At 50.8% G+C, this 15,752-nt stretch overlaps 3 protein-coding genes across 5 annotated transcripts in view; 2 read left to right on the top strand and 1 right to left on the bottom strand.

Moving 5' to 3' along the window:
- COPG2 (COPI coat complex subunit gamma 2) overlaps window positions 1-707 on the top strand; it is a 21,585-nt gene extending 20,878 nt beyond the window's left edge. Inside the window, exon 24 of the mRNA XM_074573146.1 lies at window positions 183-707. Within this exon, the coding sequence (XP_074429247.1) occupies window positions 183-313 (131 nt within the window). The 3' untranslated portion in view covers window positions 314-707. The remainder of the gene's footprint in view (window positions 1-182) is intronic.
- Window positions 612-10,533, bottom strand: MEST (mesoderm specific transcript). 2 transcript variants are annotated; one of them, XM_074573152.1, is made up of 13 exons: window positions 10,439-10,533; window positions 8,645-8,799; window positions 7,973-8,052; window positions 7,463-7,540; window positions 6,907-7,043; window positions 6,503-6,561; window positions 6,206-6,246; window positions 5,737-5,807; window positions 5,070-5,171; window positions 3,247-3,323; window positions 2,646-2,709; window positions 2,020-2,182; window positions 612-1,325 (listed from the first exon to the last, which is right to left on the bottom strand). In XM_074573152.1, the coding sequence occupies exons 2-12, from the start codon at window positions 8,796-8,798 to the stop codon at window positions 2,065-2,067; spliced, it is 981 nt and encodes a 326-aa protein (XP_074429253.1). In that variant the 5' UTR covers window position 8,799; window positions 10,439-10,533; the 3' UTR covers window positions 612-1,325; window positions 2,020-2,064. The 2 variants fall into 2 exon arrangements, with proteins under 2 accessions (XP_074429253.1, XP_074429251.1); XM_074573150.1 differs by having other exon boundaries at window positions 612-2,182.
- The window catches only part of CEP41 (centrosomal protein 41), a 14,506-nt gene continuing 7,087 nt past the window's right edge, over window positions 8,334-15,752 (top strand). The window contains exons 1-3 of one of the 2 annotated variants that reach the window (XM_074573149.1): window positions 8,334-8,407; window positions 11,803-11,866; window positions 12,918-12,965. In XM_074573149.1, coding sequence (XP_074429250.1) covers window positions 8,396-8,407; window positions 11,803-11,866; window positions 12,918-12,965 — 124 coding nt within the window. In that variant the 5' untranslated portion in view covers window positions 8,334-8,395. Of the gene's footprint in view, window positions 8,408-10,679; window positions 10,796-11,802; window positions 11,867-12,917; window positions 12,966-15,752 lie in introns of those variants that run through there. The other variant, XM_074573148.1, reaches the window with a different exon arrangement.

The raw sequence follows: 15,752 nt of genomic DNA, 5'->3' as shown, positions 1-15,752 counted from the left end.
TGACCTCAAGAGCTTAGGGGATTTGGGGGGCTTGGTATTTTTTTTTTTTGTCATTTTCTCCCTCTCTGCAACTGGCCGTAGAGTGAATCTGTCTTGCACTCACCGGGTTGTTGGCTCCTGGGCTAGGACTAGGTCGCTGAGCCTCTCTCACGGTAATAGCTCAAATGTTGCTTTGTCCTCAGGTGTATACAGAGGCGGCTGCGATGTGCTGGTAAGGTCCAGGCTTGCGCTTGGAGATGGTGTGACCATGCAGGTGACAGTTAGGAGCAAAGAAGAAACGCCCGTAGATGTCATCCTGGCTTCTGTAGGCTGAGCGTTACAGCACATCAACTGCGGTGGAGAACTCCTTTGCAAGCACCGGTTGCGTATTTACCTGGTATCAAGCAGCCTGTCTGTCCTTCTGCATGTAGTTTTTATTCCTCAATTTGGTAAATATTTTGTATGATGTTACAGTAGTGGCAATAGTGGCTGGCTGGTACTGAGCCTTTCTCGTGTCCCTTTCCTCGTTGTCACTTACACATTCCCGTCTAACTTATTGCATCTCTGGCCACTTGTAGTAGAGCAGGGAAGATAAAAGATGCAGGTGGTAAGAAAATGGAATCAAGACTTTTGTCAAAACTGATTTTTATTAACAGAAAATAAACACTGGTCCAAGTGGTGGAATTCATATGAATTACTGTTAATAAAATAGAAATTTCTTGTTCTAATTCTGTCTGCTTCAGTACAGAAAAAGTAGCCTATAATGGCTGTTTACTCAGCAAAAAAACCCTTATTCCTAAAGGGAAGCTATTAAATTTCAAACATAAGCAGTTAAAAACCACACAAAACCCTGCAGAGTCTTCCAACCTGCAAATTTACGATTTCATGATGATTGTCTCCTCTGTTCCACACAGAAAAATCAATGTATAGAGCGAGAAAGAGATAAAACTTCACTTATCAAGGCATATTCAGTTCTCTGATCCTTAGTCATGTAATACTAGACAACAGTGCAGGCTCGAGAGACCTTGTGGTGACTTCCTTGTGAGGGAAGTTCCGCGTCTCTCTGCTGATGAATTGTTTCTTTTCGTTATCAAGTCAGGGTGAGGAAGGAAGAAATACTGTTTTCATGGTAATTGAAACACCTGTCCCAGCTCCCTGGGGCTGAAATAGCTATTGCTCAGAAGAACGCCTTGGCTTTTGCGAGTGCCAGTGCTGCATATTGGGCTTGCTCTAGTGAAACGGGTACGAGCCTGCCCTAGTAGAACTGCGTGCTACAGCCGAGCTTCAGGGAAGCTCCTGAGACAGTCCCAAGGGTGTAGTGTCAGTGAGTGGCTCTGCTTGTTGAACTGAAAATCAGAGAAACAAGGGATGTGGTAAAAACTTAAGGTTTAGAGCTTCCCTTTGGGTAACTGGCCATTACAAAGAGATTACTGAAGACATTACAGTGCCTAATTGCCCCTTTATGGGTGCAGATACAGCAGAGCATCATTGCCTGTATTTTGGCGGATTACATATCCAGCTCTCCTGCTGTATTTAGCGTAGGCAAGCTCAGTTTCAAATTCTTCGGTCCTGACAAGCTGGCCAGGTGTTAGAACACTTAGCAGAAGGATATAATTTAAGCTGCCTGTGCAGCAACTCGAAGAACAAACCAACATCCATCTTGGGAATACGCGCATCAACCCTTGGCTGCTAGTGGTCCTGTCTACCCATGTCGCGCAGCGTAGCCTAGCAGTGAAGGCAAGTAAGGACTGGTGTACATGCTCCTCCTCCCCTCAGGTGCCCCTCTTCTCCCTTAAGCCCTCCTGGCTCTAAATTCAGAGACAGGCCAGGCAAGAAGCAAGGTGAGCGCAGAGCTGGAAGAGCTGCGGGCATCCTGTAACTGTACTGAGGTTTAACAGTTTTGTCCGTGCCTCCCTGCAGGCTAATCTTTTCTGGTGCTCAAAGGATTTAATTGCATAAAGGCAGCAATTTTGCAGCCAAATATTAGGGTGTTAGTGCAAAATGTTAGATCTGGAGATAAAAATCAAGGTTTCTTCCTACCCCCAAAGCCTGATTCGTAAACAGCGAGAACTGAGCTGCACCATCTCAGAAGGAGTTGATGAAGTTCAGGTATGCGTTCAGGAAGCCTGTCGGATCCTCCAGCTGTGGATAGTGGCTGATGTGGTCATCCAGCACAGACACCGTGGACATGGGAAGCACCTTCCTGTTGGAAGGATGCAGCAAGGCTTAAGCACAGGAACTGCAGCTTGGTGTGCAGCCAGCCAGATGTTACCGGTGAGGACAACACCCTCTTGCACAGTTGGGATTCTCCCCATAACATGGTTTTGGCACAAAAAAACCCCTGTAGCAGCTACAGTTGATCGCTCTTCCAAGTGCTGGATTTACCTCAAGTAATTTGGAGGAGAAGACTACCTCAGGCAATAAATCTTGCCTCTGTCTGATGTGGTTTTAAAATGCATGATTGATTTGTCTCAGACTTGTGACTTGGATGCCTAAAATGGGGAAGCCAATTTCCAAACTGCAGAAGGTTCCGACTGAATCACCTGGTTGTGCAGGTCACAGGTGGGAATTAAAAACAGGGAATTGGAGGGAAAGTCTGAGACAAAATCTCCCTCGAAATGAAACCCCAGTTGTGTATTCCCACTTTATGGCGGGTGTTATCTTACTTGTAAAGCTGAAGAAACTCTGGGTGCGGATTCACAGGGTCCAGGGGCCCATAGATTAGATGCACTGTAAGAGAGAAGCACAGACAGAGCTTTTATACCCAAGGACATCCCTAAATCAAGCCAAGGAGGTCTGGTGCAGACACGTCCTTCCCTAGCACGGAGCTCGGGAAGCTTTCAGCACAACACTGAGCAAACCAGCTGCCAAAAGGGCTTCTCTACCCTGGGGTCAAGTTCAGCCTCCAAACCTCCTTTGGCAAACATCAAACCTTGCCGTGACACTTCGGCTTCCCTGGGGCAGCAGCTGGAGAAACTGGAGGCTGTGGACCAGCCCCTAAAGGAAAGTTACCTCTGCTCAGTGGAACAAACTTTTTCCTCTTACCTTAAGAAGCTCACAGCTACCCCCTGTAACCAAGCCTTAAACTGGAGCTTGTGACACTACCCCCTGCACAAACCAGATTTGAGCCACGTTGTCCTCCTCAGAATAACGAGAGGCTCCAGTGATTAGTGGAAGGAGCCAGCACCACACTCCAGTGCCTGCAGGTGAGGGGGGCGATTCCCAACATCCCAGCCAGTAAATCAAGGAAAACTGATTCCTACTCACGTGGGACAGAGGTGGACATCAAAGCCCCAACCCAACGGTCTCTGTGCTTCTTTCTCTGGTTTATGTACTGCAAAATACTGAAGAGAAACCTGTTGTTACGCAGCGGACGCTGCCTCGAGGTGCTGCACAGCCTGGAGATTGCTCTCGGAGCAATGCACGCCTGTGCAATGAGGTGGAATCTGCATCTCCCACATACAGCCTCCTAGGGCAGCAGCAAGACAGAAATCAGCCTGCTGATCATCTGTGAGCTTAGTGAACTGCCCAAGTTTGTTGGTTTTTTTTATTTTATTTGGATAGTCAGCAAATAAAAGTGCAAATGAGGTTGGGACGCTGACTCCAGGTCTCACCCCTGCCAGCTCTGTGCCTCAGTGCGGAGTCCAGAGTCCTGCTGCAGGACAACCCAGGTTCATTCAGGAAGGGCGAAACAGCCCATGATCTGGGGAGGTGGGAGGATGAGGTTTGAATCTTTCCCAGCTGAGATGGAAGCAAGTTTTGGTCCTCTGCTCCCAGTCAAATGCCACTGGGTTGTAAAAGGGGGTGAATCATCATAATCCTTGTGCCAGCCAGTGCAGTTGGTCACAGCGGGCTGCAGCCAACCAGCAAACGAGCACCGAAAGGTTGGTTGCTCCCAAGCCCCTTTAGCAACTCCACACTTGCTCAGGTGGCAGAGCAAAAAGCGTGTTTGCAGTCAGATCCTACAGAACAGGGCAGAAATCAAAGCCCACGCAGAGGCAGCACCATCTCAGCACTCCCATGCTCGGCTCACCAGTGGTGCAGCAGCTCTGAGACCATTTCAGTGCCCTGCAGAAGAGGAGTCAACACTGAACTACCGAGCGTGGAGGAATGCAGGAGAAGATAAATTGCACTGGTCAGGTCTTACAGTGAAAATCTGAACTGTTAAAGGCTCCTCAGCCTGTCTCGTCACCCCAGCCAGCAACTCGGGGGGACTCCTTGCTCCGGCACAGCTCTTGGGGGCTGAGGCTCACAATTTAAACAGCAGCTTCAAGTCAGTTGGGTTATAAAAAGCCTTCCAAGGATGGGAAGCTATGCTAAATAAACATACTGATACTCTTGACGTGCGACTTTTAAGGGGCCGGAGATATTTTGGCACTGAGCTTCTCATCACAGCTGTGCTGCTGACAAAGGTGATGTTGCAAGAATTTGCCACGATGGGATTTGCCGAGTGGACGGCATGTCAGACGTGTATCCATTGCTGGGCTTGGGTAAGTATCCCTCGTTATAAGAGGCAGTTAGCGAGCGCCCTTTGGAGGGGCTGAGCTATTTGGTCCCTGCTGTGATTTATCCAGAGATTGTCCCCAGCAGGAGGAGAGAGGATTTTCCACGCTGGGGGAGAAGGACACGCGCAGGCCCCGCTGAATGGATACTCAACTCACAACCAGAAGCCCAAGGTCCTTCCAAAAATCCCAAACTGGAGAAAACTGCATTTAACTCCAGTTGTTAACAAAACCCCACAAATTGAAGCCCGTCATTTCCAAAGAAGAAAAAAAACACCACGTTGTACAGCTCCAGCATTGTCCTTCTCCCACCACGTGCAGGCTTAGATCCTCCTGACTCCAGACTCCATTTATCTGCCTTGCATCATCCCAGGAAGAATCCCTGCTCCTACATCACACCCCAGCTCTTTTTTGGGGTGCAATGATGATTCCAGACCGCAACAGGAGGAGCTGGAGGCTCTGAGGAGCCAGTGTCCAGGGATGTGGCTGAGCTCCAGTAACCTCCGAGCCATGGCATGGATCTGCCTGCAAACAGAGCGACGCCGTGGGTGTAAAATGAAGCTCACGCAGCAATTAACAGCGACCTACCTGTCAACGACGAGATTGCCGTCGTTGGTCCGCACTGCCGTCCACATGTCCCAGTACTCTGCTGGCGAAGGCTGCGTGTAGGGCCCGAAGACTGCCCCGAGCCTTTAAAAAAAAAAAAAAAAAAAAAAAAGAGTTCAGAGCAGCACAGCAGGAGCCATGTTAATGTATGACTCGAAAACTAGCCAAGGGCAAAAAGAAAAAATAGTTGAGTACTTCCACTGAAAAATACGTGGGTGCAAGTGCAGCACTGCAAGTTGTCCCCCAAAGGCACCCAGTGTTGGATTTAGCGGCCAGACTAATGGGATTTTGGAAGAAAAAAAAAAAAAAGTTTTGCAACATCTGATAAAAATATATATCTGATTGCGCACCATGTGCGGAGTTCGATTAGGGTTTTCACTGCCTCTGTCACACGTGCAAGAGAAGGATTTCAGCGTAGTGAAAAGCTGCGTGGTTTATTATTAGGCTGAAGTGCTTTGGCGACGTTGGGGAGGGAATGGCCTAGAGGACCAAGGTCATTCAAATGCAGGGGCAATCTCTCCTGGGACAATGCCGGGGGATCCGCTCGTCTGCCAAATACCCGCTACACTAATTCCTACGTTCACCCCTTCCCTGCTTGGCTCACATCCCCCATATGGACTGTGCCCAGCAGCACGGGGACCCGACTCACCCCCTGGAGAAGAAAAAGAAGTTCATCAGCCGCATGATGACTGGGGACAGCAAACCCCCATCCTTGAGGATCTTGGGCAGAAGAGAAAAAGGAGACAGCACCACTCGGTATCGTACAGATGGATAAATCCTGCCTCCCCTGAGGGCTTTTACCCCAGGAAAAATCCCCATATCGCAGCAGTTTCCCAGCTCAGCCACAACCCTCGTTAATCTGAGATGTACGTGAGCTCTCGACAGCAAGACATCGGTGCTTCAAAGGGCAATTAGCCGGGATGTTCAGATGAGGTGAGCCGCATCCCGACAGCCCCTGCCTCTCCCCATCGCCTCTAACGATGCCTGCGAGCAGCTCAGGTGCCATTACCAAAGTGGGAAAAGCAGCGGGCGTCTGAGCCAGGTAAAATCCCAAACACACAGAGTCAGATTCCTGCTTGAGAAGCCACTCAGCACGACTAGAGGGGGTGGCAGCTCACCTTCTGGATGAACCGGGGGTAGTGCGTTTCGGGGAAAATCCCTGGAAGGATGTCAGAGAACAGAGTTGTAACGTTACAAGTGTTTTGCTCCGCATCTCCCAGTCTCTCCCCTTCTCCACGGTGCCATGAAAGGTGGCACAGGCAGCCCGAGGATGGACACTCCTCATTAATTACAGCACCTTAATTGCTATTTGCTTGAGGTTTGAATGATGCTTTCCCTTGGGTGATAGAGATGGGAAGGCCACCCCATTCCATGGATCCCATCCCTTCCAGCCCACCCAGCTGGGCAAACCTTACCTCCATTGGATAAACAGAGGCTGTTGATCAAGATGCTTCCAGTTTTATTGTTCTCATACCTGGGGACAGAAGAGAAGAAGGTGAAATACAACTTGACTTCTCCAGGCTCCAAGTGACCGACCAGCAGGTCAAATTAACAGTGTCAGATCATCTCTGCTCCTCTGTTGTCCCCAGTTTGATAAGAAGGAACTCAGGAGGGAAGTTAAACATCCTACCAGCCGGGAACTGATGGATGGGAAGCTCAGATGTGCCTACCATGGATGTGCCCTGAAGCCTCCCAGCCTTCGTTACAGCTGTAGGTACAGGGGGAAGGGGGTTCTGTGCTACATTCTTCCACTTATCTGCTGGAAATCATCTTGATGGGGACAACAAAGAGCAGACAGAGCATCAGTGATTGCAGTGACCTGTGGAGCAGCTCCTGTGCAACCGTATCCCCATAATCGTGGGACAGGAGATTAATCCTCTGGTGGTGAAGGCCGAGGTGACGCACCAGCCCCTCAACGATGCTGGCTTGCTCGAAGATGGAGTAGCGATGGGGCCTCTGTGAAACAAAGCACAAGAGAAGCCGCAGTGAGAGCCTGACCCCCTCCATGAGCCCACAAACACCTGAATGGAGGAATATGGGGTGGAGACCAGCAGTTTGTGACCCCAAGCAGAGCAGTTGGGATGTCCTGGGCCAGCAGCTACATCCACAAGGCGACGGGAGCACTGCCTTTGCCCCAAAAGGGTCAAGGTGTGCTTTGGAGTCACGTCAAACACGAGTAAAGGCAAGACGGTGACAGAGCCAATCTCCACCACACACCTTCCCCATCCCTTCTGCTATTATAATGTCTTATTCCTTTTCCAGATGTAAACAGGTGAAGAAACGACTGCAAACACCAGTTTTGCGGGGATGCTGGTACGGCAGAACGACCTCTGGGCCAAAAGCAACAGCACAAGTCCTCCTCGCAGGCTACTTACAGGCTTGTCACTGAAACCGAATCCTACAAAATCCAGAGCAATCACCCGGTGAAACCGCTGGGTCAGCCCTTCCCAGATCTGGAAAGAGGAGAAATGTGTTAAAAAAAACAGTTGATGGGAATGGAGAGAGGAAAATGCTGGAGCGATGCACAAACACGGATGGCGATGCTGCCCTCCACTCCACAAGACAGCAACTTCCAGCTCCAAGAAAACCACAGGAGGGTGAAATTTCCCAACAAACAGCAAGACCGTCCCAAAAAAAACCCCAATAAATAGTTGCGGGTCTTTTCCTCTCGCTTTGGGCTGGAATGTAGGAAAGGGCAATGTGAAAAGAGCTTGGGTTCTGTGCAAGGCGTCGGGAGAGGCTGATATCCCGGAGCGCGGTGGTACCCCCAGCAGAAATTCCTCCGGAGCATCACCCACCCCAGGCTGAGCACCACCTTGTCACCAGGAGAAACCTCGGGGTTTGCTGTCAGCATCCCACCCCCGCCACGCGCTCGCTCCCCTCACCTTGCACCAGTCGTAGCTGGAGGTTGGGAAGCCGTGCAGGAGGACAACAATGTCGGAGCTGCCGACAGCGCCGGTCGAATCTGGGGAGGGAATGGGGCACCTGAGGGTCAGCTTTTTACCCCCTAATTTCCTCCTCTCCCGCTGGGAGCCCAGCCAGCGGCGCGGTGTTACCTCTCCCTGTGCTCCCTCAAAACCAAGCATGGATTTGACTCGCACCACAGCTTCCCAGTGCCAGCGTGGCTTCGGAAACCCAGCCAGATGAGTCACCACAGCCACCAGCACCAGCTACTTGATGCAAACCAGGGTTTTATTTAGCACAAATTAATTGCAGCTGCCCCAAAGTTTCTACAACTGGTAACAACTGCTCCAGCAAAAAGGTTTTTCCTTGCTGTGACCCCTCGGAGGCTCTTCGGATCCTTCCCCATGAACACCAAGGTATTGCTAATGCTGCACATGAACTTCATGGCTTCACCCAATTAAAACATTTTGATAATGAACAGCCACACTGCGCCTGGATCTGCACAGCAGCTCCCCTTAAAGCCGTTACGCTTTGGGAGGGATTTGCCATCACCCTGCCTGGCCTTGGGAACATCCCTGGGGCCACAGAGCCCCCAGCCCCGCTCCCCGCCAGGACAAACGAGGTGTCCCCAGGGCTTGGCGCAGCCCCGTCACCTCTGTAGAAGATGTTCTGGTCCTTGTAGGTGAAGTAGCCTCCGGAGGACCTCCAGGAGAGCAGAGCTGGGGAGAGCTTGGGGGGCGGGATGTGCAGGTAGACAGCGAGGAGGGGCACGCTCAGCAGCCCCACCTGCACCCACCACTCCTTCATCCTGCGGGACAGAGCGAGGTGTCCGTCTACCAGGTAGGTCCCAAATAACTCCCATGTCCCCATAACCCACCACCATGTCCCCAATAACCCCCACGTCCCCCTAACCCACCACCAGGTCCCAAATAATTCCCACGTCCCCATAACCCACCACTACGTCCCCAGTAACCCCCACGTCCCCAAAACCTACTGCCATGTCCCCAACAACCCCCATGTCCCCATAACCCACCTCCAAGTCTCCAAAACCCCCACATCCCCATTCCCTGCACATCCCTGGGGTGGCAGGTCCATGGCAGAAAGTGGTCTCTGCAGTAAAGGGGGGTCTGAGGGGGGATGTGGGGCCCATTGGGGGTCTGAGGGATGGATGTGGGCCCCATAAGGGGTCTGAGGGAGGACATGGGCCCCATAAGGGGGTTAAGGGGGTGCATGATCCCACCAGACGTCTGAGGGGGGACATGGGCTTCACAGGGGGTTTGAGGAGGTGTGCAGCCCTGTTGGGAGTCTGAGGGGGGATGTGGGCCCCAAGGGGGTCTGAGGGGGGATGTGGGCCCCAAAGGAGGTCTGAGGCGGGACGTGGGTCCCATGGGAGGTCTGAGGAGGGACATGGGCATCACTGGGGGTCTGAGGGAGGACATGGGCTCCACAGGGGTGTTTGAGGAGATGTGCAGCCCTCTTGGGGGTCTGAGGGGGGATGTGGGCCCCATAGGAGGGCTGACGGTGACACAGACTCCACTGGGGGTCTGAGGGGGTTGTGGGCTCCACAGGGAGTCTGAGGGGTAACATGGGCCCCATAAGATGTCTGAGGAGGGATGTGAATCCCATGGGGGTCTGACAGAGAATGTGGGCCCCATAAGAGGGCTGAGGGGGGGATGTGGGCTCCATAGAGGGGCTGAGGGGAGACACGGGCCCCATGGGGGTCTGACAGGAGATGTGCGGCCCAGGGGCATCTGAGGGGGGAATGTGGGCCCCACAGGGGTCTGAGTGGGGAATGTGGAACCCGTGGGAGTCTAAGTGGGGGACGTGAGTCCCATGGGGGTCTGAGGAGGGACATGAGCCCCATAAGAGGTCTAAGGGGCGATGTGGGCTCCATTGGGGGTCTGGGGGGGAAATGTGAGCTCCATAGGGAGTCTGAGGGGGGAACATGGGACCCATGGGAGTCTAAGTGGGGAACGTGGGACCCATGGGGGTCTAAGGGGGGGACGTGGGACCCATGGGGGTCTGAAGGGGGAATGTGGGTTCCACAGGGGGTCTGAGGGGAGACGTGGGCCCCATGGGGGTCTGAGAGGGTGTGCAGCCCGTGGGGGTCTGAGGGGGGATGTGGGTCCCGTGGGGGTGTGAGGGGGGACGTGGGCCCCACGGGGGTCTGGGGGTGTGTGCAGCCCCACGCAGGGTGCTGAGGCGGGAGGGAGTGGCCTAAGCCCCGCCCCATATCAATAAGACCACGCCCCCGTGGAGAAACCCCGCCCCGTAGGTTCCGCCCACCGGGGGGTACCAGACCACAGACCACGCCCCCTCCCCGCGCCCCCTCTCGGAGGGGGTCAGTCCCCGCCCCCCCCCCCCCCTCCGGCGGCGGTGGGCGGAGCCTCCGCGCGCGGCGGGGCCCCGTGGCGCGGGCGCGGAAGGGGGGATCGCGCGCGCCTCACCTGCCTCAGGTGCCTCGGCCGCGCGCCGGCACGGCGCTCCGAGGACGGGGCCAGCGCCCCGCCCCGCGCATGCGCCGCCCGCAGGCCCCGCCCCCTCCGCCCCACTTCCCGCGCGTCACGGCGCGTGCGGCCGCGGCGTCCCCTCTCGTTGCCCGGCGACGGTTTAGGGCCGTTAGCCGACCTCGCGCCCCTGAGGCGGCCTCTGATTGGCCGCGGGCGCGGCGGGCGGCCAATCGGAGCGAGGGTTGTTGCGGGGTGGGACGGCAGAACAGGACGGCGGGTGGACGGACTGGAGTGAGGGAGCGGCGCCGTGGCGGTAGCGAGATGTCGAGCAGGAGGAGTGTCGGGGACCCGGAGGTGGGACCGGGGGCCCTGCACCTCGCCGTCGGGAGCCGGGGGGACCCGGGCTGCCGAACGGCGGCGGCCTCCTCTCTTGAGGGGGCAGCCCTTGGGGCGCAGGATCCCCAGGCTGCTGAGGGTGTGGAACGATTCGGTGGGGTGCCCAAGGGTCTGGGGGGGCTCTCAGGGGTCTCAGTGGGCCGGCGCACCCTCTGGAGGCGTAACTCGGGGCTGGGGGGGATGTTTTCCTGCAGCCCCCCGAGCCGGGCGAGTTACGGGTGGCGGGAGAAAGGGAGAGAAATCCTCCCTTTGACGCTTTAAAGTGGTGGTTTGGCAGCGATTTAACATCGAGTTGGAGATTCCAGTTGTATCCAGTTCTTGGCTCCCCAGTTCAAGAAAGACAGGGAACTACTGGAGAGAGTCCAGTGGAGGCTACAAAGATGGTGAGGGGACTGGAGCATCTCTGTGCTGAGGAAAGGCTGAGAGCCCTGGGGCTGTTCAGCCTGGAGAAGAGCAGACTGAGGGGGGATCTCATCAATGCTCATCAATATGTAAAGGGTGGGTATCCAGAGGATGGGGCCAGACTCTTCTCCGTGGTGCCCAGTGACAGGACAAGGGGCAACGGGCACAAACTGCAGCATGGGAAATTCCATCTGAACATGAGGACAAACTTCTTTCCTGTGAGGGTGCCAGAGCAGTGGAACAGGCTGCCCAGAGAGGTGGTGAAGTCTTCTCTGGAGACATTCAAAATCCACCTGGACGCGTTCCTGTGCCACCTGCTCTGGGTGACCCTGCTCTGGCAGGGGAGTTGGACTGGATGATCTCCAAAGGTCCCTTCTAACCCCTGCCATTCTGTGATTCGGAGGTCTGTCTTTCTGCCTGAGAGGTTGCCTGTGGTCTCGCTCGTCTTTTTGCTGTATCTGAGAGCTCTTCAAATTGCCTTTTCTGTTAAGGATTTTTTTTGCCTTTAAAAAAAATACATGGCTATATATTTACTTCCTCTTATCTTTTCCTTTTTAAAACAGTATTTAACCAGGCGCATTCCTCAGAATCCCAGATACCAACATATAAAAACCCGCCTTGATACTGGTAAGTGAAATTGTTGTAGGGTGAAAACACCAAACGTGGTTGTAGGAGTATACAAAAATATGCTGAATGTCTTAACTGTCTCTGTCCTGAGCTGTTGTACCCCAGAGACTGTGCAGCTTGTGATCGTTCCCATAGAAATTACTGGTCTTGGAGTTTCTGTGTGGGGGCTTTTTCTTGTATAAACTAATATCTTGACAAGGGTGTTGGTCAAGATAATTATTTGGGGAGTGTCTTTGGGGATTTTTTTGTTGTTGTTGAAGCGTTTGAATTTTATCCAGTAACACCTGCCTATAGTATCTACACAAAAACATTGGGGAAGGGACGGCATGGCCACAGTTGCACTTGGAGCCATGTGTTGGAGGCAGGATTTGAATACCAAGGTCCTGGTTTCAGCTCTGTAAAGAGAGGGCTGTAACATATGGACTCTGTAATGTCCCGAGTTCTAGGTAGTGACTTTCTGAAGGCAATGACTTTGTTCTCCAAACCATCATCAAAACAACTTACCCTTTTGGATAGAGAGGGCTTGGTGTGGAACTTGTAAATGGGAAGGGTGTTATGAGGCTGGGTTTTTGTGAATATCACTATTCTGACTAGCAGGGTGCGGACACTTCTGTACCCTTTGAAAATCCTGTAAAATAAGACTCGGATGCATTCTGTGGAAGAACTGAAATAGTGCTGGGAGGATATTGAGGAGATTTGAGCTCTTTCTGGTCATGAACATTTACAGTGACTTCCCCTCTCCAGTACAGAGGCTTTAAGCTACAGGGCACTGCCTGTTCCTAGAGACTGTTGGCAGCTGCGGTCCAGCAAGTCCTATTTAGCTGGGCCATCCTTGCAAGAAAAAAAGCACTAAGAAGAAAATTATGGTACTTCTTAATTTATGTCTGCCTGGCATTGTCATGGTGAAAGAGGATCTGCAATGAACACTTGTTATCGTAGTCTGATCTCTTCCTTCGAAAAGATAAAATTCAAGCCCTAGTAGTGCTGGAGAAAACCACTAATAAAAAACTTGTAACAAACTGATTTTATTTTTTTTTTTTTTTTGGTACAGGAAACAGTTTGACAAAATACACTGAGAAGCTGGAAGAGATCAAAAGAAGTGAGTATCTGGAGAGGAGTAGAACATAGCTTGTGGTGGGTTAGTTCAAAACTGAGAGAGCGTCAAGGAGCTGGTTTGAATCCCAGGCTTGCGAATCTCCACTCTGAGGATTCCCACAGCCGTTTGCAGGAACGAACTGCAGAAACATGCAGCAGTAGGCTACAAAGATGCTTCTACCTTGATTCTTTGCTGGGCACACTCCACTTTGTCTTGCACCTTATTTCTGTTTCTCACAGTGCTTTACAGGTTTAACTCAAGATGCCAGGCAGGCAGGTCTAGGAGTCTTTCCAAATTCTTTGTGAAAATTTTGTTATTGAATGGAAACCAGGCAGGCAGAAGTTCTCTGGATTAAGAAAACTAGACTAGACTCATCTGGGAAGACTCAGTCTGTGCTTTTGAGACTTTAGTGCACTTTTAGGTAACAAAATGATTGAGCTTGAGATCTTTTACTTTTGTATAATTGTAACAGAATTCTGTTAGAATGCTCCAAGACTGGAAAGAGACAGGCTCATCCCTGCGTAACGCATTGAATTTACCAGAATAACATTGTTTACCAGAACAGCATTGATGTTTCGAAGACTTTGTGTTGTTCAAGCTAATGAAAGCCGAACTGATTTTTGTTTCAGTCTGGTTTTCTGCTGAAAACAGGCACTTTAAAAATTCTTACTAACAAAGCTAATGTTTTACTACTTTATTTTCAGCTACTGTCCAGATTATTTTCACATAGAGAGCCACGAAAGCTATTAAACCTAACAGCTGCATTTATTGATGTGAAAGAATAATCAGAGGATTAATTAGGATTTTGAACGTTCAGGTTTAGTTCTTAGACCCACGTACTGTATTCATCTAAGATGGTAACATTGAGATTATAAGGGAGGTCACTAATCTGTCACGTGAATATATTTGTGCTTGGCTTCGGGCAAAATGGTCCTTTGTTGCTCATTTGTTTGTTGGTATTGTGTTTTTTAAACACCATGGGTCTTTGGGGAAAATCAAAAGAGAAATGACCTTGCTTTCCAAAATCCTGTGTTGACAGACTGAGATTTCAGTGCTTAATACTGGATTGCCATCACTTTTTATCTGCGCTGAAAATCTTGTTCTATGGGTCTAGTTGGTTTTCAATCTCTGCTGTGAATCTGATTTCGTTTCAGGTAGGAGTTCTTTTGTTTAATCGTGGTTCTGGAGTCCGGTAGAAACTTTCTCATTATATTTGGGCTGAATAGACACCTTGTGTTCCCAGGCAGTTTAGAAACTTCTCTCCATTGATTTCTCATGGTTAGATGACACCGTTTGGACGCAATTTTAAATACCCAGCACAGTCAACTCTCTGTCTCTTGTGTAATGTGAGAGAGTGGGACTTAATACTGCGAGCCCGCTGTGGAATCAAAAACGGTAAGAGAGCTGGAACCATGATGATTTGTGCTTTGGAGGATTGACTTGAGGAGAGACACCAAGTCTCTTCCTTTTCTCTGGTGTTGCCTTCACTCATTTCCGAAGCTCTGAGGAGCATCTCCTTGAATACGCAAAAATTACAGCTTCAGACCAGTTCACTGAAGCAAAAGATGTCAGAAAATCCGAATGGACCTTCCAGGACAGCACCGGGTACGTCGTGTTGCTTTTGTAGTCGGAAGCAGCACTTCTGAATTTTCTGGTAACTGCTGGGAGGCTCGCGCAAACATTCACATTGGTGTGATCCAGGTCGGGCTTTGAATAACAATTTTGTGGTTTTGTTGTTGGTTTGTGTTTATTTTCTTGTTGACAGACGTAGTTTTGGGTGGTAAAGGCAAGATCTAGGTCATAAAGGTTTGTTCTGGGATAAATAGTCCTTGGTGGGAGGAAACCATCCAGCAGCTGTTTTGTATAAGCACTCTGACAACAGTTCTGCTTTGTCAGTGTTTATGTATATGTCCAGCACTTCATAAGCTTTGCTGCTTTTATTTGTCCTTCTAAATTAAATTTATTTCCTGCGCTTTGCATGACTGAAGGGCTCTTTCTGTCCATGGCTGGGGAGTTTTAATCATTTGGACATGGGCTACACATGGGGTTTGTGTCAGGCAGATGAGATGGGCTGTAAAAAAAATATAATTGTTGCTGATATTTCTGAGTTATAAAGGGAGGCTTTAGCAAGTTGAACTTCAGGCTTGAAACCAGGTGGTTTTGCAAGAACCACAAGGGTCATTTTCAAGTTAATTGACATTCTGAAGTCTAGTATATACGCAGGTCTTGTACTTCAGACCCATGGTTTGACATGCGTAGTGCACACTGCAGTGCACTGGGGTATTTTGGATGGGCTCCTTCTTTCTAAGACAAATTGTTTAGTTGCAAATGGACATCGCTTTGCAGCTTAATAAACATTATGTAGGGTATAATGTTGAATTTGGAAACAGCGTGTTGAAAAAATGCTGAAAATTAATTGGACTACCTCTGCAGAAAGTGTATTTAAGAGGGAAAGGATAGGAATAAAAAAACCCAGAGGTGAAAGTTCACAATATCTTTTCTTGTGTCTGTTCTGCTACCTAATGTGCCCGTTGGCTGTGTATGGGAAGAATCTTTTCTGAGCAGAATGTCTGTTGGGAAGCGCGTGATCACCGCCTGTATTGGGAAGAGATCTCAGCCTCCAGCGTTCGTGCGGCTTCTTTCTAAACACATGTCAGCTTGAGAGTTTCCATAAGCTAATGTTGCGGTAAATTTTTGTGTGGTGGTTACAGGAATATGGATTGGAGCCCTTCCCCCTTTTCCCTCATCTTCCTTTGCTTAAGCTAATGGAGCATTCAGCAGATGGTTTTT

This window comes from Larus michahellis, chromosome 1 (assembly GCF_964199755.1).
Source record: "Larus michahellis chromosome 1, bLarMic1.1, whole genome shotgun sequence".
Lineage (NCBI taxonomy): Eukaryota > Metazoa > Chordata > Aves > Charadriiformes > Laridae > Larus > Larus michahellis.
The sequence above is the reverse complement of the archived record's forward strand: the minus strand, read 5'-3'. Positions and strand labels throughout refer to the sequence as shown.

What these genes read in the sequence shown, in the direction of transcription:
- MEST (XM_074573150.1), bottom strand. Translation starts at nt 8,798, where the DNA reads ATGAAGGAGTGGTGGGTGCAGGTGGGGCTGCTGAGCGTGCCCCTCCTC. An exon ending in CCAGCTACGACTGGTGCAAG is followed by an intron (nt 7,541 to 7,972) that starts GTGAGGGGAGCG and finishes TCCTCTTTCCAG; the next exon opens with ATCTGGGAAGGGCTGACCCA. An exon ending in GGCAATCTCGTCGTTGACAG is followed by an intron (nt 3,324 to 5,069) that starts GTAGGTCGCTGT and finishes GTTTCTCTTCAG; the next exon opens with TATTTTGCAGTACATAAACC.